Genomic DNA, 23,537 nt, shown 5'->3' with positions numbered 1-23,537 from the left:
CCAGGTCTCCTGTATGACTGAGGTTACACAACAACACAAAACTGATACTGACGTGAGTACTCTTTCCACTACAATATTACTGCCCCTGTAATAATAATAATAAATAATAACAATAAGAGCAGTTTATACAGTCATTTTTAAGGTGTGCAAAGGACTTTTATGGCCTGGCCTGGATTTTTTCTTGTAAGAAAACATTCCCAATTCCAACCAATTTCAATAAGCAAATTCCTCCATACACTAGAATATGATATACCCTATTTGGGGAACAAATAGGAAGGAAGTAGTTTGGAATGGGCTTAGGGAGCAAGCGCAGGATAATAAAGCATTCAGAATAATAGAACAAAATGGGATTGAAGTCAGGGAGGTAACCTGTCCTAGCCTGGAGCACAGTAATTCACTGTAGCAGATTTTGGATTAAAACCAATTCCATTCCTTTGATCTGGAAGGAGGCAAGTCCTCTTAATAAGGAGAACCTTTTGAGGACTTTCTCAGGTTGACCTTAAAGTCTGGATACTCAGGGCATCCTTTTTTCCTTTTCCTGAGAGTGCAAGTTAGCTTCTAACTTAGCCCTGGAGTCCCCTTGTCCTTGACTTGCAAACAAAATTTTTAAAAAGGAAGCAGAGAGCAATGCGGTCCAACAAGGTAAACTAGAGAGAAAAGCCGCTAAAACAGAGTTCTGAGTAAAAAGTCTATTAAAGAAAAAGGGAGGTATAATGCTCTGATTTGGGAGCAGTCCTCCGCTCAGGTCTCTGTTATGCTTAGTTGGGGAAGGAGCGGGGCGGGTGGGGTGGTGCAGCATTAGTCTGCTTTCGCTGCGGCGGCGGCGGCTGCTGGAACAGGTGAGCTGCCGGTACCAGGTCTTTTGCCTGCCCTTCTCCGCGTGCCCTTTCCAGAGACACCCTTCCCAGCTCTTTGCAGTTCAGAAGCTCCCCTTGGTTTGGGGTTTTGCAATTGGCGGCAGGGTGCTTCTCTACCCCCCCACCCACACCTCCTTCTTCTTTTAGGTTGCTCCACCCCGCCCCGGATCAGGCGAGGGGGGAACTAGCCGGAGCGATTTGCTGGCGCTTGCCAACTCGTGCGTGCGGAGTGTGTCTCTGAACTCGGGGAGTGAAGTCCTGCGGCGGCGGCGGCGGCGGCGGCAGCAGCAACAGCAGCAGCGGTCGCTGCCTCTCTCCTGAGTCTCGGCCTTCTAGTTCCCGCAAGACCCCTTGGCCTGCCCCCACCCCCTTCCCTCCAGTATACCCACCCTTCCCCACTTTTTTTTTTCCCTTTTGCAATCACATGGTATTTTAAGAATGCTGGAAAGATGGCGGTAGCAGCAGCAGCAGTAGCTTCGGCAGCGCCGACTGGGGGAGGCGGCTGCCGGGGGCAGCGGAGCGGGCTGCTGGAAGTTTTGGTGCGGGACCGTTGGTACAAAGTTCTGGTGAACTTGAACGAGGACGCCCTGGTCCTGAGCAGCGAGGAGGGCGCCGGAGCTTACAACGGCGTCGGGGGCGGCGGCGGCGGAACCGCCAATGGCTCTTTCTGCCGAAGCACAGGCGGTGGGGCTGGTGGCCACTGCCCCGGGGGTCCCGGGGTCGGTGGCGGGGCTGGAAGCGGGAACCAGTCCCTGGACACCCCTGTACCCTCTGGAGGGGGCAGCCCCCAAGTGGGCGTCCGCACTGCCTTCACTGACCTGCCAGACCAAGTGCCCGAATCTATCGCCAACCAGAAGAGGGGCGTGAAGGTGCTGAAACAGGAGCTCGGGGGACTGGGCATTAGCATCAAAGGGGGTAAAGAAAACAAAATGCCCATCCTCATCAGCAAGATTTTCAAGGGGCTAGCAGCAGATCAGACCCAGGCCCTCTACGTAGGGGACGCGATCCTGTCAGTGAATGGAGCCGACCTGAGGGACGCCACCCACGACGAAGCGGTTCAAGCGCTCAAACGAGCGGGTAAAGAGGTGTTGTTGGAAGGTAAGGAGTTAATGCCTCCCGGAAAGCACTGAGCACACACACACTTAAACACACAAATGCACCTGAGGGAGACACTATGCACTCCGCCTCGGGGGCTGGGCCGTCTTGACAACTTTTGTGTTCCACAAATGAGTCTCACCTCCCCACCCCAGGAAGCTTGCCAGTGTCAGTGGAGGGATGAATGAAAAGTCCAGTTTGCTCCATCTGACTTTCCCAAGCCGAGCTTGTAGACATCACCCTTGGGCTGGTACTACAGTGAAGGTTAGGGTCTGGCTAGGATGTGAAGAGGTAGGAATAGTGTGGTTGGAGAATTGGAAGGAAGAAGATAATTCCAACTTCTCCCACGTGAGAATTCCTACTTTGATGCTTTTGGGTCCGGGAATTGACTCTCTAGACGAATTCGTTTACGAGACGGGGACCAACGAGTGTCCTAGACAGAGAAACCCCGCTTCCCTTCCTTCTCCCTCCTCCCCCCGCCCCGCCTTGCTGGTGGGATTAGGCAAGGTGTATAAGTTCTTGCACTGGCTGCACGTGTGACCTGTGGAGGCTTGTGATGAGACTTCCATGCGAGACAAAGAGAGAACTTGCTAGCTAAGGCGAGATGGGAGAGTTTTGCAAAGAAAATTTGACAGTTTCGTGCAGAAGTTCTTCACTTCTGTTGCAGAGCGTTGGTCGGTCCAGTCAGTCTAGATTCTTGATTGCACTGGGTGGAGAGTTATAAGGTCGTTTTCTGCCTACATTTTTTCCTAGGCTTTACTAGTCATACTGTCTGGAACTTCAATCTGCAGCTAATTTCTTAGTCGAAGCTGGGGTGCCTTAAAAATCACTTCTTCGTATGTCGATTAATCTGATCATCTCTACACCCCACCCCGCCCCCACTAGAACTACGTCTTAAATACCCTAGAGATTACTGTTCTTGCCAGGTTTGGGGGTATTCGAAATTATGTATGCGGGGAAACGTTTGCGAAACAGATTGCAAAACAGATAATTGTTCGTGCCAACTGCGGGTACATTATACCTCCATCCAATGAAACAAAACAATCTATTTGAGACCCCGTAAAATCTCATTTGTATGAAGTCTGGGAGCGTGGGATCTGGGTTGGAGGAAGACTAGTCTGTCCAGACTCTTCTGGCCTTATGGTGGTGCTGCTGTTTCTCAGTGTGGAGCTGGGGGAGGGGGGAGGGTGTTGTAGAGTGAGGGAGGAGTGGAGAAGGGAGGAGGGGGAAGCCGCGGCTGAGCCCAGCGCTGCAGGGAAATAGACTTTGCAACTTATGACAGGTGATACAACTCCCTGGAATGTGATAGTCAGTCCACCTGATGGCCTAGAAGGAATGAATGAAAGCGAAGCTATGTTGGAGGTGGAGGTGTTTCTGTAATTTGCTGGGACAATGCTTTGTGCCGCCTGCACTTCAGATTGCCTCTACTGCTTTTACTACCCTTTGCAGCTAATTCAGACACAAGTCTATTTGCTTTGGCTTGGTGATTACCATAAGTAAACAGTCGAATTTTTCTTTGCTATTGTGTGTTTGGAGGGAAGGGTGGTGTAGTGGAGCCTTATCCCAGCAGACTGTAATTATACGTGTATTATGTATATGCATATATGTATATAATACACACGTATATATATAAAACATCCAACTGCACGTCATTCCGGTAAAATACTGAGTAGAGTAACTAACTGGAACCCTCACCTATTCCCATTCAGTTTTTTTTTTTCTTTACACCCTTTTTAAAAAAAATTTAGATTCTCCTTCTAGTCTTTCTGTTATTTTTACCAGCAATTCAGATAATGATGTAAACAGATGCTTTGTGATGTAGTAAGCAGCTGAATCTGAGTTCTGTTATAGCATCTAGCTCTAGCTCTACCTCTGTGTGATCTTGGGCTGGTTGTGTAATCCTGGGAAATTCTTTAGTGGATTTTTAAATTGCAGAAGAGTAGCTGAACTGTATTGATTGGGGACATTTCCTCATTGAGGAGCTTTCTATCCAGATGAAATCATTAGTCTGAACAACAAAAAAAAAAATATCTAGTAAAGAGGGAAAAAAAATTACCCCAAGGTCAGTAGAGTGGTCACCAAAAGGATATTATTAAAGAAATATATGATGGAAGTAGATAAGATGACAAATAGATAATGTCTCATCTGGCATTTGGAAGGAGGTGATAAAATGCTGCTGGAGTCTAGGTAAAGGGAAGGATGATGTACCCATCATAAAAGTTCCCTAACCTGAGAGTTTAGGTGACAAAAGTAGGTGAAGAATTAGAACTATCCTCAGTGGAGAGCTTGTGAGGATTTCTAGTCAAACCATTCAGTTCAGAAAGATATAGATTAAGGGGTAAAAGGTAGAAGGGGGGACCTGGAGACTTCCAGAAACTCAGGAGTTCAAAATTAATGCAAGGTGATTTAAAGCTAGAGAGAAATAGTTTTAGAGTCAGCTAAGGTGACTTCATTCAGGGGGCCCCAAATCATTGAGGACTTAACTTACAGAAGTCCAGAGACTATAAATTAAAATTGTTATTTGAACTGGGAGATATATAATGGAAGCAGGACCTAGGAGAAAAGAATAATCCCATCAGGTCTGAACATCTGATGAAACCAAATATATTTTCAACTTAGAAGCTTGATTTATCTTTTTTCAGCTTTTAGAGTGTGAACTGTTATAAGATTGAGGGGAAATGATGAGGTTTGGGAGATGAAGGGGAGCAGACAGATCATAAACTGTGCCAGCTTAAAGTTTTGAAGCAAAATCCCATATTTTGTAAATTTAATAGTTTTTTGTGTTTTGTTCAGTTTCTCATTCTCCTTCCTTAGATATGCATTTTTTAAAAACCTTAAAAATGGGACTTTTCCTATATACTGGTCAGAATAGAGAAGTCTCAGGGTTCTGTGTACCTCTAAGAGACTGTGTGGAGTGGGATGGGGTAGAATGGAGTGGAGTAAATAGTTTGAAGTAGAAGAAAGGGGAGTTAAAGAATTCAAGTTTATTAACCTGAGGCCAACAAAGCAGTACTAAACCAGGAAAGAAAGGATACAGACTATGGAAGTAGATCCCTTCTTCAATCTTTGGTCATTCCTTTAGAGCAATGCTTTGCTCCTTAAAGAGCTATCATTTCTTTTTTCAAAAAAATAATCTGTTGTTGTAGAAGGAAAACAGGTCTCAAAACTAGGAAAATCTGAATTCAAGTTCTCAGTAATTGTAAGATGAAAAGTTAGAAAATATAAACCTCTTTTGGTAAATAAAGTTGCCTCAATCCAGAATTCATAGATCATAGGAGCCCGTCTTTATCCCTATCTCTTAGAACTTTCTTATCAAATGTCCTAAGAGAAAAGCTTAACCCCTTACCCTTTTCTCTCTGGGTAGCTAGTTATCATTTGAAGTCATTTTTCTTCTAATGACAATTTATATGGCTGCCTGTGATATGATTAACTTTCCTATGTGTCTGCCTAAGGGTACTGGTTAGCCAGGAATTATCCCTGGAAGTGTGCTTTTTTAGACCCTCTCCCAACTTGTACTAGCAGTACAAATGCCCATAATATCCCTGTCCCAAAAATTTATGTCTCATTTTACACCTTGAGTCCCTAACCTCTCTGTCAGAAAGTAGCTAGTCTAGATCACTATCAGTACTCAAGAATCAGTGTTCATTTTATTGATCAGCATTTTAAAATTTTTTTCAGTTGTCCATTTTTTTACAATTAATATAGTTTTTCTCCTGATTCTACTCATTTCATTCTGTATCACTTAAAACAAATTTTCCCAAGCTTTTCAGAAACCATTCCTTTTGTTCATTCTTATAGCACAAGAGTATGGAATCTCTGACTATTAGAACTGGAAAATACTTTGCAAGTCATATAATTCAACTCCTTTATTTTATAGATGAGAAAATCTGAAAGATTAAGTGATTTGTCTAAGGTTCATAGCTGATAAATAGCAAAGCCACAGTTCAGACCCGGCTTTTGATTATTAGTTCATTTAAACATTTACACTATATACTACAAGCCATATTTCCTGAATCTTAGTATACTACAAATTCAGGGGATTTTATTAGGTACTATGTGGGGAACAAACAGACCTTCATGGTTTCTGACTTGAAGAAGCAGCCATTATAATTGGGAAATTAACTTCCTAACTAATTGTACAAGTCCAATAAAAGATAAAACTAAATGATGAAAGGCATGAGTGAAAAATACCTTAGGAGTTCAGAAAGAAAAAAGAGAGAAAAAAGTATAATTATCTCTTCCACATAGAAGAGGTCATAGGCACAGCAACTTCGGAGATCTAGAAAATCCATGCAAGATTTTTTGGCTCTCCTATCAGAGAAGATCTGAATTATTATAATATAAAAAGATAAAATAAAATATATTGATGTAATATAATATTATACATAAATTTTATGCATTTCTGAATTTCTAAACTTTTCTTACTGTCTGATGGTCTTTGAGTGTCATCCGCTGCTTCTGCAAAACTCCTCCAAAATTCCCATTTAATTTCTTTTGCCAACCTGTGACTTATTGAAACCTCTGTGGGGAAAGTCAAGAGATGGAAGGGATGACATATGGACTGGAGGAATCCAGGAAGGCTTCATAGTGGTGGTTTTTTAATTGTACTTGGTTAGATGAGTCAGAATAGAGAACAGCTGATTTTTCTGTAATACCTTAAGGTTTAGAAAATGCTTTTATATACTGTTGCACTTGAAACTCATAACATCCATGTGGAAGTTGTGTTATTTTACAGACACAGAGAGATTGTAACTTCTCCCAAGTCAGCAAGCTAAACTGTGCAAGATTTTGAATGCAGGTCTTTCTGAAGTCAGCATTCTACCCACTATATCACATTGCTTCTTTAGCAAAGAGAGTAGGAGGGTGTCCTACAAAAGAGGAATGGAATGAACTAAAGTGCAAGAGTAAAAAAGCTTAATCATGGCCATGGAAGAATAACAGCTTGGGAAGAACAGAGAATTCATATAGGAAAGAATTGGAAAAGGGACTAGGATTGAAGGTTTGAGCTTACAAAATGAAGGCCTCTTAATACCAAGCTGAGGTATCTGGGTTTTTATCCTATGGACAATAAGAAATCCTTGAGAATTTCTGAGCAGAAGGAAAGATGAACAGTTGTTTCACAGTTTGGTTTAGTTGGTTGTGTGCAGAATGCACAGAAGAGGAAAGAAAATATTGTGGTATTAGTCTAGGTATCTGTTGGGTAGAACAGATGAAATCCATAAATCTCCCCAAATTAGGCTCAAACCAGATTAAAATGTGATTGAGAAATATTTAACAAAATAAACAAAAATACAATAAGACATAGATAATACTACATTTTAAATTAAATCAATGTAGGACCCACGGGGGTCATTATGTTCAGATTAGCAATCCCATTTCTATTTGAGCTTGACACCATTGGCAACCAATCGTTGGGAGACTTGCTGATTTCTCTTTTGAATATGAATTCCCAGATAATTCATCTTATGCTTCCTGACAATCCATTCTCTCCATAGTATATATTGCCTTATATAGGCCATGCCATATGTAAATCAGAGCCAAAATAAAGTATCCTTCATTCATTAAGAGGACTGGAGTTTTCCTTTCTAAAAATGACAGTGATTATTTAGTCCTTTGCTTCTTACTCATCTCCATTCCACTTAGGATGCAATTTTGTCAAAGGTAGGAACAGCCTGTGACCCCACAGTGCTAACTTTCTCATGGGAATGAAGCGTCTTCTAATTAAATTTTAGAACATTAGAAATATATTTTTTTATTTTCCCCAACCCATACTGAATAATAATGAGTAATCTTACTTAGGTATAGAACTAATATGTCACTCTCCTACTCACAATTCTTCAGTGGCTCTCTATTGCCTCCTGAATAAAATTTTTATAATTGCCTGGCATTTAAGACCCTCTTTAGGCTAGTGATTATAAGATTATTATTAGTGATTAATTAAATATAGATAGATGATAAATAGATCTGTACACATGTGTGTATGTATATATTATTTACATATCTGTATATATGAATTTTATGTTTCTATGTGGTATATGTTTTCTTTCCCATTAAAATGTAAGCTCCTTGAGGTTAGTAACTGAGCTTTTATCTTTATTTATATTCCCAGAGCACATCAATGTTAGTTTCTTGCTTTTTGTCTAATGCTGTCTAACCTTTCCAACCTTCTTTTCTGTTTCATTTCTTCCTTTACCCTAGGTTTCAGCCAATTCTTTTCTGTACCCCTGGGCACACCATATACTCTCCTGCCTCCTTTCTCTTATTTCCATCAGTTCTGATGTCTGAGAAACTCCCACCCTCTCTATCCATTTTACCATTAGTAATTAGTACTAGACCTGAAGGCCCTCAGAGGCATCCTAGTCCAACTCTGTTATTTTACAGATGAGAAGACAGAAGTTCTTCTGTCTTCAAAAGGAAGATTTTGACTTCTTTAAAGTTACATAGGCAGAAAGCGTCAAAGGTGAAATTAGAATTTCATCTTCTGATTCCAAATCCCATGACTTTTTCACCAGTTCACAATTCCTTCTCCAAAGGAGCAAAAAAAGAGTGATAGATTGGATGGAAATGCGGCATTACCCTTTCTATTTTAGAGTCATAACTAACATTTTTTTCCTGTAGCTGAAAATCTAAAAGCTCTTTCTACCTGAGGAGACTAAAACTGTCTGCTTAGATTGCTAAATTGGTTCTTTTTAAGGTTACATATCCTTCTCAGAATTTGGACCCTGTTCTTTAAGTAGAGTTGATTGGCTCCATCCATCAATTACTTAATTCTGCAGCGGTGGGATAACATTCTTCATGTTCAGTGGTGCATTTTAATAGTCACCCTGTGGAGTAGTAAAAATAACTCAGTCCACAATCCTCCACATCTGTGAGAGGCATCTTGCCCAGACGCCCCGTGGGCCTCGTGGAAGGAGAATTATCTTGTGGCCACTATCAGCTTGCTCAAAGGACTGTTTTTTCAATGATGCATCTCAAAATAGTTAGTATGAGAAAAATGATAATGCATCTTAAACTATCTCCATCCTTACCAACTGACTGGCATTAATCAGTGAAAATTGATGTTAAAAAATATTCTTTAACTCTTGCCTAGGGATCCCCTTAAAAATACTTAGTAGGATCATAGAGTTAGAACTGAGAGAGACCCTTATAGGCCATCTAATCCAACTCCCTCATTCAATGAGGGAATTGAGCCTTGAGGAAGGAACTTCAGATCACAAAACTAGTAAGTATTTGAAATGGATATGGTATGGCATGGGTGCTCAGGTCATTCGGACTCCCAGTACATGCTGCACACAGATACTGAATGATATAGCTAACTTTTGAACCCAGGTCTTCTGATTCTCAATCCAGCATTCTTTCCACTATTGTTTCCAACTTAGCATAAAATAAATGTGCATGTGCTTGTTGTCTCATCCCTGAGTCCATGTCATACAAGAACAGTATATTTAGCTTAGAGAGGAGAAGACTTGAGAATGTGAGAGCTGACTCCAATTAGTTGAAGGACTGTCATTTAGAGGAGGGATTCAGCTTGTTCTGTGTGTACCCAGAGGGCAGAACTGAGAGCACTGGGCAGAAGTTGCAAAGAGCAAATTTAACTTGGACAGAAGAAAAACTTCCTAACAAAGCTATCCAAAAGACAAGTGGGTGGCCTGAAGAGGTAGTGTATTCTTCTATTTTGGAGGTTTTCAGATTAAAGCTGGTTGACTACTTATTAAGGATGTAATAGAAAGGAGTCTTTAATCAATCAACAAGCATTTATTAAATGGTTCCTATGTGTAGGACCTGTACTGGGTGCTTGAAATACAAATTCAAAAGTGGAACAAACCCTACCCTCAGAATGTTTATGTTCTTTTGGAAGAGATAGATGTCATAAAGGTACATGCAAAATAGATATTTGCAGAATTTATGCAAAGAGAAATAGAGACAGGTAGAGAGAATGATATTTCCTGGAATTGACAACATGTATATATTTTTCTTTTTTTTTTTTTTTTTTTTTAATATCATTAATTTATTTTATTTATTTTTTTTTAATTTTTTTTATTTAATAATTACATTATATTTACACTCATTTCTGTTCCGATTTTTTTTTTCCCCTCCCTCCCTCCACCCCCTCCCCTAGATGGCAAGCAGTCCTTTATATGTTGGATATGTTGCAGTATATCCTAGATACAATATATGTTTGCAGAACCGAACAGTTCTCTTGTTGCGTAGGGAGAATTGGATTCAGAAGGTATAAATAATCCGGGAAGAGAAACAAAAATGCAGATAGTTCACATTCGTTTCCCAGTGTTCTTTCTTTGGGTGTAGCTGCTTTTGTCCGTCATTTATCAATTGAAACTCAGGTCTCTTTGTCAAAGAAATCCACTTCCATCAAAATATGTCCTCATACAATATCGTTGTCGAAGTGTATAATGATCTCCTGGTTCTGCTCATTTCACTTAGCATCAGTTCATGTAGGTCTCTCCAAGCCTCTCTGTATTCATCCTGCTGGTCATTTCTTACAGAACAATAATATTCCATAACATTCATATACCACAATTTACCCAGCCATTCTCCAATTGATGGGCATCCATTCATTTTCCAGTTTCTAGCCACTACAAACAGGGCTGCTACAAACATTTTGGCACATACAGGTCCCTTTCCCTTCTTTAGTATTTCTTTGGGATATAAGCCCAATAGAAACACTGCTGGATCAAAGGATATGCACATTTTGATAATTTTTTGGGCATAATTCCAGATTGCTCTCCAGAATGGTTGGATTCGTTCACAACTCCACCAACAATGCATTAGTGTCCCAGTTTTCCCGCATCCCCTCCAACATTCATCATTATTTTTTCCTGTCATCTTAGCCAATCTGACAGGTGTGTAGTGGTATCTCAGAGTTGTCTTAATTTGCATTTCTCTGATCAATAATGATTTGGAACACTCTTTCATATGAGTGGTAATAGTTTCAATCTCATCCTCTGAAAATTGTCTGTTCATATCCTTTGACCATTTATCAATTGGAGAATGGCTTGATTTCTTATAAATTTGAGTCAGTTCTCTATATATTTTGGAAATGAGGCCTTTATCAGAACCTTTAACTGTGAAAATGTTTTCCCAGTTTGTTGCTTCCCTTCTAATCTTGTTTGCATTAGTTTTATTTGTACAAAGGCTTTTTAATTTGATGTAATCGAAATTTTCTATTCTGTGATCAGTAATGGTCTCTAGTTCATCTTTGGTCACAAATTTCTTTCTCCTCCACAAGTCTGAGAGATAAACTATTCTATGTTCCTCTAATTTATTTATAGTCTCGTTCTTTATGCCTAGGTCATAGACCCATTTTGATCTTATCTTGGTATATGGTGTTAAGTGTGGGTCCATGCCTAATTTCTGCCATACTAATTTCCAATTATCCCAGCAGTTTTTATCAAATATTGAATTCTTTTCCCAGAAGTTAGGGGCTTTGGGTTTGTCAAACACTAGATTGCTATAGTTGACTATTCTGTCTTGTGAGCCTAGCCTTTTCCACTGATCCACTAATCTATTTCTTAGCCAATACCAAATGGTTTTGGTGACTGCTGCTTTATAATATAATTTTAGATCAGGTACAGCTAGGCCACCTTCATTTGATTTTTTTTTTCATTAATTCCCTTGAGATTCTCGACTTTTTATTGTTCCATATGAATTTTGTTGTTATTTTTTCTAGATCAATAAAATATTTTCTTGGAAGTCTGATTGGTATAGCACTAAATAAATAGATTAGTTTAGGGAGTATTGTCATCTTTATTATGTTCGCTCGGCCGATCCAAGAGCACTTAATATTTTTCCAATTATTTAAGTCTGACTTTATTTGTGTGGAGACTTTTTTATAATTTTGCTCATATAATTCCTGACTTTCCTTTGGTAGATAGATTCCCAAATATTTTATGGTATCAACAGTTATTCTGAATGGAATTTCTCTTTGTATCTCTTGCTGTTGGGTTTTGTTGGTGATGTATAAAAATGCTGAGGATTTATGGGGATTTATTTTGTAGCCAGCTACTTTGCTAAAATTATGAATTATTTCCAATAGCTTTTTGGTAGAATCTCTGGGGTTCTCTAGGTATACCATCATATCATCTGCAAAGAGTGATAGTTTGGTTTCCTCATTGCCTACTCTAATTCCTTTTATATCTTTCTCGACTCTTATTGCCGAGGCTAGTGTTTCTAATACGATATTAAATAATAATGGTGATAGTGGGCAACCTTGCTTCACTCCAGATCTTACTGGGAAAGGTTCCAGTTTTTCCCCATTGCATATGATGCTTACTGATGGTTTTAAATATATGCTCCTGACTATTTTAAGGAAAAGTCCATTTATTCCTATGCTCTCAAGTGTTTTTATTAGGAATGGATGTTGGATTTTATCAAATGCTTTTTCTGCATCTATTGAGATGATCATGTGGTTTTTGTTTGTTTGGTTATTGATATAGTCAATTATGCTAATAGTTTTCCTAATATTGAACCAGCCCTGCATTCCTGGTATAAATCCTACTTGGTCATAGTGTATTATCCTGTTGACAATTTTCTGTAATCTTTTTGCTAATATTTTATTTAAGATTTTAGCATCAATATTCATTAGGGAGATTGGTCTATAATTTTCTTTCTCTGTTTTCAGCCTACCTGGTTTAGGTATCAGTACCATATCTGTGTCATAAAAGGAGTTTGGTAGGACTCCTTCAATCCCTATTTTTTCAAATAGTTTATATAACATTGGAGTTAATTGTTCTTTAAATGTTTGGTAGAATTCACATGTAAATCCATCTGGTCCTGGGGATTTTTTCTTAGGGAGTTGATTGATAGTTTGTTCTATTTCTTTTTCTGAGATGGGACTGTTTAGGATATTTACTTCTTCCTCTGTTAGTTTGGGCAAGCTGTATTTTTGGAGGTATTTTTCTATTTCATTTAAGTTGTTGAATTTATTGGCATAAAGTTGGGCAAAGTAACTCCTAATTATTGCTCTAATTTCCTCTTCGTTAGTAGTGAGTTCTCCCTTTTCATTTTTAAGACTAACAATTTGATTTTCCTCTTTCCTTTTTTTAATCAGATTTACTAAGGGTTTGTCTATTTTGTTGGTTTTTTCATAGAACCAACTCTTAGTTTTATTAATCAATTCAATAGTTTTTTTACTTTCAATTTTATTGATCTCACCTTTTACTTTTAGAATTTCAAGTTTAGTATTTGACTGGGGGTTTTTAATTTGTTCCTTTTCTAGCATTTTTAATTGCAAACCCAATTCATTGACCTTCTCTTTCTCTATTTTATACAAATAGGCCTCTAGAGATATGAAATTTCCCCTTATTACCGCTTTGGCTGCATCCCATACATTTTGGTATGATGTCTCATTATTATCGTTTTCTTGGGTGAAGTTATTAATTATGTCTATGATTTGCTGTTTTACCCAATCATTCTTTAGTATGAGATTATTTAGTTTCCAATTATTTTTTGGTCTACTTCCCCTGCTTTTTTGTTGAATGTAATTTTCATTGCATCGTGGTCTGAAAAGGATGCATTTACTATTTCTGCCTTACTACATTTGAGTTTGAGGTTTTTATGTCCTAATATATGGTCAATTTTTGTATAGGTTCCATGAACTGCTGAAAAGAAAGTGTATTCCTTTCTGTCTCCATTACATTTTCTCCAGAGATCTATCATATCTAGCTTTTCTAGTATTCTGTTTACCTCTTTGACTTCTTTCTTATTTATTTTCTGGTTTGATTTATCTAATTCTGAGAGTGCAAGGTTAAGATCTCCCACTATTATAGTTTTACTGTCTATTTCTTCTTGCAGCTCTCTTAGTTTCTCTTTTAAGAATTTAGATGCTACCCCACTTGGTGCATATATGTTTAATATAGATAGTGCTTCATTATCCATGCTACCCTTTAGCAAGATATAGTGTCCTTCCTTATCTCTTTTAATTAGGTCAATTTTTGCTTTAGCTTGATCTGAGATCAGGATGGCTACCCCTGCTTTTTTGACTTCACCTGAAGCATAGTAGATTTTGCTCCAACCTTTTACCTTTAACCTGCATGTATCTCCCCGCTTCAGGTGTGTTTCCTGTAAACAACATATTGTAGGATTCTGGCTTTTAATCCATTCTGCTAACCGCTTCCTCTTTATGGGGGAGTTTACCCCGTTCACGTTTATGGTTAGAATGACCAATTCTGTATTACTTGCCATCTTGTTAACCCCGGTTTATGCTTTCCTCCCTTCTTTCCCCTTTCCCCCCCTTCCAAGTATTAAGCTTGTGAGCACCCCTTGCTTCTCACAGCCCTCCCTTTTTAGTGTCCCTCCCCCCGCCTTAGAGTTCCTCCCCCTATCTTACCCCTTTCCCTCCCAGTTCCCGTATTCCCTTCCGCTTAGCTTATTCCTTCCCTTTCCACTTTTCCCTTCTCACTTTTCAATGAGATGGGAGAAGTTTCACCATAGATTGAATATGTCTTAAGATTTTTCACTTAAAGCCAATTCTGAAGGCAGTAAGATACCCACTATATTCATCCCCCTCCATTCTTTCTCTCAGATATAATAGGTTTCCTATGCCTCTTCATGAGATGTACTACCCCCACTTTACCCTTTTTCTGGTACAATGTCCTTTCCACATCAATTTCTAGAACAAGGTATACATGTATTCTTTATACATCTATATAGTCAAAATATAGTTCCCAAGATTAATCTTTACCTTTTTAGATTTCTCTTGAGTTCTATATTTGTAGATCAAACTTTTTGTTAAGTTCTGGTTTTTTTCATCAGAAATAGATGAAATTCGCTTACTTCGTTGAATGTCCATCTTCTTCCCTGGAAAAAGATGCTCATTCTCGCTGGGTAAGTTATTTTTGGTTGCATACCAAGTTCCTTAGCCTTTCGGAATATCATATTCCAGGCCCTTCGATCTTTTAATGTGGATGCTGCCAGATCCTGGGTGATCCTTATTGTGGCTCCTTGATACTTGAATTGGGTTTTTCTAGCCGCTTGCAATATTTTTTCTTTCACCTGAGGGTTCTGGCATTTGGCCACTATATTCCTTGGTGTTTTGATTTTAGGATCCCTTTCAGTGGGTGATCGATGAATCCTTTCAATGTTTATTTTTTCCTCTGTTCCTATGACTTCTGGGCAGTTCTCTTTGATGATTTCCTGGAAGACAGTGTCCAGGCTTTTTTTTTTCATCATGTTTTTCTGGGAGTCCAATGATTCTCAGATTGTCTCTCCTGGATCTGTTTTCCAGGTCTGTTGTCTTCCCCAGAAGGTATTTCACATTTTTCTCCATTGTTTGATTTTTTTGGATTTGCTTGACTGATTCTTCTTGTCTCCTCGAGTCATTCAATTCCACTTGTTCAATTCTGATTTTCAGTGAAGTATTCTCTTCACTCACTTTTTTAAAATCTTTCTCTAATTGTCCAATTGAGTTCTTTTGTTCTGTGGAATTTTTTTCCATTTCGCCAATTTTGTTTTTTAGAGAGCTGTTTTCTGTTTCCAGTTCACTAATCCTATTTTTCAAGGATTTTACTTCTTTATCCACTCTCTCTTTAACTTTCTCCAGACTCTTTTCCCATTTTTCTTCTAGCTCCCTTGTGAGAGCCTTTTTAATCACTTCTATGAGGTTCATCTGTGCTGAGGAACAGATGATTTCCTCCTTTGGGGAATCACCTGGGGACTGCCTGTTTTTAGTCTCCTCAGGATTTAGAGTCTGCTCTCTATCTGTATAGAAGCTGTCAAGGGTTAAAGTCCTCTTCAGCTTCTTGCTCATTCTGTCTATTAATCAGAGATAAACTACCAAAGAAAAACAGAAAAAACTGGAGTCTTTCTTTGGGGGGGGGGCTGGGTGTGTTATCGAGCTTCCTCTACAGACTGCAGGTGGCAGTAGTGAGGCACTAGCAGGACTGTGCTGCGCCTGCGCTCTGAGATCCCAAAGCGTGCTGAGTCACTGAGGGGGGGGATGGGGGGGGGGCCAGGTCCTGAGAGACTCCAGCTGTTTGGGGTTGTGTTCTTCAGCCCCGGTTTTTTAGCTTCTCTGCTGGGCTGTTGACTTGCTGCAGGTTCCAAACCTGTAGCGACGCTCTCCCCGCAGAGACGGCTACGATCACTCCCCACCCCCTCTCAGCTCTGCTCCCGTGCTCTCACTGCCGCTGCCCTCAGCCTGCGCCCGATCTAAAACCGCCCCAGCCCTCCAGTAAAGACAGACCTTTCTTGGCGGATCTCAAGGATGGCTTCTCTTGGTAACTATTTGTGGGTTTTTTTCAGTCAAGCATTGATTCAGAGGCTTGTAATGAAGTGGATAGTGAGAGAAAGCGCGGAGCTTATGCAACTGTGAGCCTCCTCTCCGCCATCTTAACCGGAAGATGTATATATTTTTCAAAGTGACATTAAAAAGTGCCCTTTTTTTTTGAATGGGACCCTTTCTCTGACCCTACCAACATCCCCTACCATAGGGTATGTTCATAGTGGCTGCTATGCAACTCTTTTCCTGTTTGTGATAATACTTGTCATTTTTTCAGATTAAAAAGAGTAAAGTTCCAAAAGAGTTATGCAAATCACTCCATCCTTAAGTTAATCTGAGTCAGAAGACAAAACTAAAGGAAGAACTTTGAGGAAAATGGAAATGATGAGCTTTAATCCAAGACAATTTTCAACTCCCACTACTTTTGGCTACGAAAGGATTCTAGATTTAAAGTGGGAAGGGACCTGAGAAGCTATGGAATCCAATCCTCCCCATTTTACAGATAAGAAAATGGAGGCTTAGGAAAACTAACTTCCTTATATTATAGTCACATGCTAATGTGTGGCTGAACTGGGTTTTGAACCTAAATTCATCTAACTCAATACACTTTCTTTGGAGAACCATGATCCCTATTCAACATTAGCTCTGTGATACTGGTAAGTGTAAGAAGACTTACCAAATCCCATCTGTATAATGTTTTATGTTCTAAAGCAATTTACAGATATATTATTTGATTTTTCACAACAATCTGTGAAATGGTTTAAACAATTATCATCCCAAATTTAGAGATGAGGACATTAAGTCTCTGAGATTAAAAGCCTTAATTAAAGAGGAATAGTTGGTATCAATCCTTGATTTAAACTCAACCCTCCTAACTTCAAGCCTAGTCCTTGGTTTTATGATAAGCTACTCAAAATATGGCAGGCTATTCAAGTAGAGAGGCTTGAGATTATCTGCAAGGCTGTTCATTTGACCTAGATTTAAATCCCTCCTATGACAAGTACTAGCTGCATGATCCTGGTTAAATCACTCAGTCTTTTCCATTTTCCATGTTTATAAAAGAAGAGTTTGACCCCAAAGCTTTTAGAATTCTTTCTACCTCAAAATCTAGGATTCTATGATCCTATTTATTATAAATATTTCTTCCATGACCATAATCTTTCATAGGCCTTAATGTGACCCCTCCCTTGGTGAGCTAGGCATTTTTGAGAAATAAAAGGTTCAATCATGTAAAATAAATGAACTCATTCAGGGAACGTACTAACCAATTGGTAAATTGCCATGTTAGGACACTGGGTGGTAACTTGATTCTCAGGATGAGTGAGTTAGCCTTGCATGGAAGAGCACTCTAATCCCGGGAGGACATGTCATTGGCTCTGATGGTTTAAATCACATCAGATGGTTTTCAAATAAAAGGAGCCCTCTGTGTGGGTTGTTGTGGTTTTGGAGGGCTAAGAGACATGAAATATGGTGTTATATTACCCATTGATATAATCCAGAGCTACATTGAAAAATATGTTAAGGAAAAAGCAGAATGTGGGCCTCAAGGAGACTTTTTGCTTACAGAGCAACATTCAAATTTGTTGTCAAGATCTCTAGAAATTCTAAAAATGTTCAGTTTATATTTTCCAGAAGAAATTAAACTGTTTTCTTATAAAATTATTTATATTTAACTTATTAACCAAATATTCCAATTTCTTAATATATATCCTGTATTGCCAACATCATTTTTATAGAGTTGCATTTCTATAGCTATTTTCTATTTTAAAATTTTATTTTACTTTATATGTTTATTTGTTTGGTTTGGGTCTGAACTTGTCATTTCATCCTTGTGGGAGCCTCCTGACTTGGAAATTCCCTTTCCAAAGCATACTGGGAGTTAGCCTATAAATTATGTTTTTAAAGAGTCACCAGGACACTGAGTAAGGGAGCTTGCCCATGATGCCACAACTATTGGTATTTGAAAAAGATTTTGAGCCTATTTCATTGGGTGAATAAACTGATTTCATTACTGAATAACATCACTATGATCACTCATGAGAGACAGAATGGCATAGTGGAGAAAGGGTTAAACTCAGAGCTTTTGTTGTTTTCCCAGCAACCAAGAAGGGATAGAGTTGGCCTTCTATACCATCTTTCCTCACAAAAAGCATCACAGTGACTTTTACAATTGGATTTTTACAAATCTAGAGAAGGAAAGAATACCCTTGAAGTTAGGCCCACCTACAGTGATTATGATTTTCTTTTTGACAATTTCACATAATTCTGTCCTCATGAAAATGGATATATATATATGCAAAGCAAAATTTTGAGTCTAGACAGTTCTATGGATAAGAAGGATGAGGAGTCTTCCACATTACCCCTCACCCCAAAATTATCTATACAATTGAGTGGGATGAAGATGTGGTAGAAATTGGAGTTTTTTTTTTTTTAAGTCAAATTGTCCAGGTAATTTTTTGAGTTTAACATTTCCTATTGTGTTTATTATTGAAGATTCATTGGAAGCTTATTCACAGTTTCTTATGGCAGAGATTTGCTCTCCTGTTTTTGTTGTTTGTTTGTTTTGTTTTTTGGCAAGGCAGTTAGGGTTAAGGGGTTTGCACAGGGTCAGGTTCTCCTGACTCCAGAGCCAATGCTTTATGCACTATTTCATTTAGCTGCCCCCAGTATTAGTATAAGCAAAAAAAAAAAAAAAAAAAAAAATTCAACCCTAAGCCAGTAGTTCTGAAATTTGCTATGATAGAACTCTTCAGTTTGAACAAAAACTTAGTGGTAAAGAGTCCTAGTGGTAAAAATCCTTTAAAAATTTTTATTTTAATGCTTAGTAAGACACAACATAAGGCTAATAAATAGTAATAAACCACCACCACAGAAGAACTTTCTGGTTCCTTGGAGTATAGTTTTAGGGTTCAGTTAAAAACAAACAAACAAACCTTTGGGTGCTTTTTCCCAGGTCCTTGAAGCACAGTTTTGAAAACACTGTCAAATAATACCTACCACATTTTCTAATTAAATGTGTTTTGAGGCACTGACAAGAGAACTGTTGGGATAGAAATTAGAAATAAGCCTGATAGAAACTTTTCTGTCTAAAGCTTTTGTTTGATTAAAAAAAAAAAAAAAAACCTGACCTTAATAGCATCAAGAAATCAAGAAGAAATATCTAAGCCCTAGAGGAGTGTAGGAAAAGCCTTTATACATGGAAGATCTGCTCTCCTAGGGATATAGGAATCATTCAAGGTGTTTTCCTTATTTCACTGCCTTTTCTCTCCAGTTGTATAGATTTATTTCTTTATTTGTAGATTCATTTTGGAATGTACACAAGGTAATTATGTAATGTCTTTCTTTTGACAGCAGTCCTCATTTCCCATGCTCCACTGAGGCCAGGCACGCCTCAGCAAAGCCTAAATAATGGAAGTTTCAGCCAGGCTATCACTGCCTAACTGCCATCAAAGAATCTCAGGAGGAAGGAACCATGGCTAGTTAGATCTGAGAGAACATTGACTTTAAATCACAGTATATAAAATTACATACTTTGTTTGTAAGTCAATAACTCTCCTGATGTATATTAGAAAGAGATTTGCTTTTGAAAGACCTGAATTTGAATCCTCACTCTTCAACTAGCTAGATGAATAAGCATGTAACTGTTCTTGGTTACCTCACTATAAAATGCTGGTATCTACTAAGAGTATTAAAATATCTTTGTAAGAAAAAAACAAACAAACCCTCAGAGTGCTATATAAATGTGCAATATTGTTATTAGGAGTTAATTTTTGAAGCATATTTTCTCTCTATTTTTCTTGAGAGTTTTTTTTTTTTTTAAAGAGGGGATATCTATATTTTCTTTCACAACATGATTTTTATGGTAGGGAAAAAGGAGTTAATCTTGTTGTTTTAATTGTTCTTTCAACAGCCAAGAAGAGAGCAGCATTAAATAATAAATACAAATTTAATCTTTACCAATCTTCAAGAAATGTTTCTTCCTAAAAAAAATTAGTGTATGTATGTTATATATGTATCTATGTATGTGGGGAAGGTAGAATGGTCAGAAATAGAATCACATATTTAACTTTACTTGTTATATTTAAAAAATTGTAATCTGACTGCGTTTCACAATGCTTATCATAGAATTAAAATTTATAAGCTGTCGGAAAAACACATTCTCCATAAGTTCACCATTGCCTGCATAATTGTGAAACTACAGAGGACCATGTTTTTGAAACAATATTTCCATTAATCTGTATTTACCATGGCAAAAATAGATAGTCATATTCTAAGCCCCTAGATAAATTTGTATGGATCTTTTGCAAAGAGATATAGTTCCTAGGAATTCTATAAAAGACAATTAAAAAAAAAAAAGATAGAGTTGTTTGTTTTGTTTTTGAGGCAGTTGGGGTTAAATGACTTACTTGCCCAGTCACACTGTTCTTGTTAAATTGTGATGACTACGTATTTAAAATCAGCCGGAGTCAGGAATTCAGGTTAAGGGAAAAATCTTCAATCTTTGTTCTCAGTAGAGGTGAAGAAGGATTGCGATAGCAATATAGCAATATGGGCAGCTGTGACAGGAAGCCAGCTAGCAGAGGGGGATTGGAGGTGAAGGGTGGTCGTGATAGCAATGAGAGCAGCTGTGTCAAGACGCCAGCCAGCAGTCTCTCTTTCCGCTTCCTTCCTCGCCCCCTTGCCTCCACCCACCAAAATCGTCATTTCCTATACAACACATCAGGACTTGCACAAAGAGTGGGCGGGGCCATTCTTTCTCCAAGCATATATGTTAATAGAGTATGGTCCAATTACTATTTAGCCTCACGTGCTTGGGACCTCAGTGCATCAACTCAAGCCTCAGCCCATTACATCTCCCGCTTTCTTTTGTTTTAGAACACAGGTGGTCATACATCCTTGACTCCTCAGGGGAGGTCAGAGCCCCTAAAGGGAGGTGATCACACCCTCCCTGACTTCTCAGGAAAGGAGGTGAAAGCACCGAAAAGGAGGTGATCACAACCCCCCCGGACATCTTAGGAAGGGAGATGAAAAGCACCAAAGGGAAGTGGGGTTGCTAGCAGGTTTCTGGGCTGAAGGGTCTTATTAGAAACAGGTATGCACAAACCCATCAGCATGGGAGGTATTACACAAGCACACAGCAATAACACAGAGGCTATTAGTGATGACTCTCCCCACAGTCAGTGCAGGCTTGATATGGTGTAACAAACATGAATTGTACACACAAGTAGTATAACAAACAATATAAATCAACATGGTGTTGTAAAAGATTGCCAGAAGTCCTAAAAGGAGAGTATGTAAACAGCAGTCACACATACGCCTTCTTCAGCAGCCAAGAGATAGTCCAAAACCAATCTATTGTCCATTGCTTCACATGTCAGAGAATCCAATGATCCCCCCAAGTTTTTGAAGTCCTGCAAAAGTCTTTTTATGTCTTAGGGAATCCAATGATTCCAGCAGATTTTGAAGTCTTGTAAGAGTCTTATCATGTCTCCAAAAATCCAATGATTCCTGAGGGTTTTCAAGTCCTACAACAATCTTATGTCTCAGAGAATCCAATGATTCCTGAGGGCTTTGAAGTCCAACAATTTTCTATGTCCATGAGTCAAACGCCACAACTGCCACACTCTTTCAATGGTGAGCACAATCAGCAACAGAACCACCCAATATTTCTTGGGTCTTCTCCTTCGTTTCAAGAGTCTGCTCCATCTCTCTGCGATGGACAAGGTGAATATGGCTCATTGGCACCCATCTGATTCCTTCTCCACCTGTAGAGATACAAGCAAACCCTCTCCCCCAAGCAATTAGCTTTTCTGGTCCCTTCCATTCACCACTTTCTGGGTCTCTCCACATCACCTGGCAATTATCTAAAGATAGTGGAGCTGCTTGCACTGGACACTGCCCTTCTGGTGGTTTATAAAACCTGTCTGCCGGAGTCAGTTCATCTTTGTCAAAAATCAAGAAGTTAATAGTATAAAGGGCTAGATTTAGAAGTTCTCTAGGGTTACCTGTGGCTCTCCCTTTCTTTTGTTTTTGGAGCAGCATCTTAATGTCTCTGTTTCTCCTCTCTACTATTGCCTGTCCTTGAGGATTAAAGAGTATGCCAGTGGTATGTAAAGTCTTATACTGTGCACAAAAGTGTTCAAAATGTTTGGAGGTGTATGCAGGACCATTGTCTGTTTTTATTGCTTGTGGCACACCCATAATAGCAAATTCTTGTGTGAGGAATTCAGTGACCACTCGGGCTGTCTCTTTTGCTGCTGGTATTGTAAAAGTGAATCCTGAAAAGGTGTCTACCACAATGTGGCTAAAAGACAGATGACCAAAAGATTTATAATGGGTCACATCCATTTGCTAGATTTCATTAGGTCTCAAACCATGAGGGTTCTTCCCTGGAGGCAGTGTAGGAGCGTGTCTAAGGCTGGATTTGAACTTGGGTGCTCCTGATTCCAAAGTTGGTGCTGTAGCTACTGCACCATCTAGCTGCCCCAAAGAAGTTTTTCTCATCCACTCCAAATAAGTATATGTGTGCATGTATGTATGTATGTATATTTGTGGATGTATGTGTATATATTACTATTATATATGTATCTGTTCACATGTATATTGTTTATTCATTTATTAATATGTTCAGCAGTCAACAAGAACTGAGTACCTATTAAGACCCAGAGGAAGACCTATTACAATATAAGATTCTTGAGGGTAGGGACTCTTTTTCCTTTTGTCTTTGTATCCTCAGCACCTAGCATAGTGCCCTGCACATGGTATGAATGTTTGTTTAATTGAATCAAAAGGAATTGATTTTGGAATTTTGGTGCTACCCATAGTACTTTTATAGGGAAAAGATATTCTTTTGACACTTATCAGCTAAATACTTGCCCTTATTTCTAGTCATATAAATATACATATTCTACACATATAAAAATAAAAGTTGACTATTGTGCTTCCTGAACATTCATATTTTGTGCATCTAGAGAGGTTTTATTAGGGAAGAGGTAGGTAGTCTTAATCTAAGGTCTTAATCTAGAATTTTACCAGTTCACAGAACTACCAATGTGGCGAAAGTCCTTCCTCCTTGCAGATGGGAACTCTTTTTTAGTTTATAATCCTTGAGACTTAACTTGGTCACCAAGAAGCTAATTGACTTACTTATTCCAGATATCCTGTATGTTATAGAATTGGCAGATCTTCCTAAATCCAGACCTTCCTGACACCAGAGTCAACCCTTTATATTTCAGACCCTTTGGTCTCTTGTCTTGCATAAATAGACATTTGATAAATGTATGTTGAATTGAATCCAAGAAGTTGGACAGAGAGATAAGGAAAACTATGGGAGGAAGATTTTCAGTTTA

At 38.8% G+C, this 23,537-nt stretch overlaps 1 protein-coding gene across 1 annotated transcript in view; it reads left to right on the top strand.

The window, feature by feature from the left end:
• The first annotated feature begins 815 nt into the window (after positions 1–815).
• Positions 816–23,537, top strand: part of SNTB1 (syntrophin beta 1) — a 321,902-nt gene continuing 299,180 nt past the window's right edge. Inside the window, exon 1 of the mRNA XM_051971026.1 lies at positions 816–1,955. Coding sequence (XP_051826986.1) covers positions 1,307–1,955 — 649 coding nt within the window. The 5' untranslated portion in view covers positions 816–1,306. The remainder of the gene's footprint in view (positions 1,956–23,537) is intronic.

The sequence above is a fragment of the Antechinus flavipes genome, chromosome 1 (genome assembly GCF_016432865.1).
Source record: "Antechinus flavipes isolate AdamAnt ecotype Samford, QLD, Australia chromosome 1, AdamAnt_v2, whole genome shotgun sequence".
NCBI lineage: Eukaryota > Metazoa > Chordata > Mammalia > Dasyuromorphia > Dasyuridae > Antechinus > Antechinus flavipes.
The sequence above is the reverse complement of the archived record's forward strand: the minus strand, read 5'-3'. Positions and strand labels throughout refer to the sequence as shown.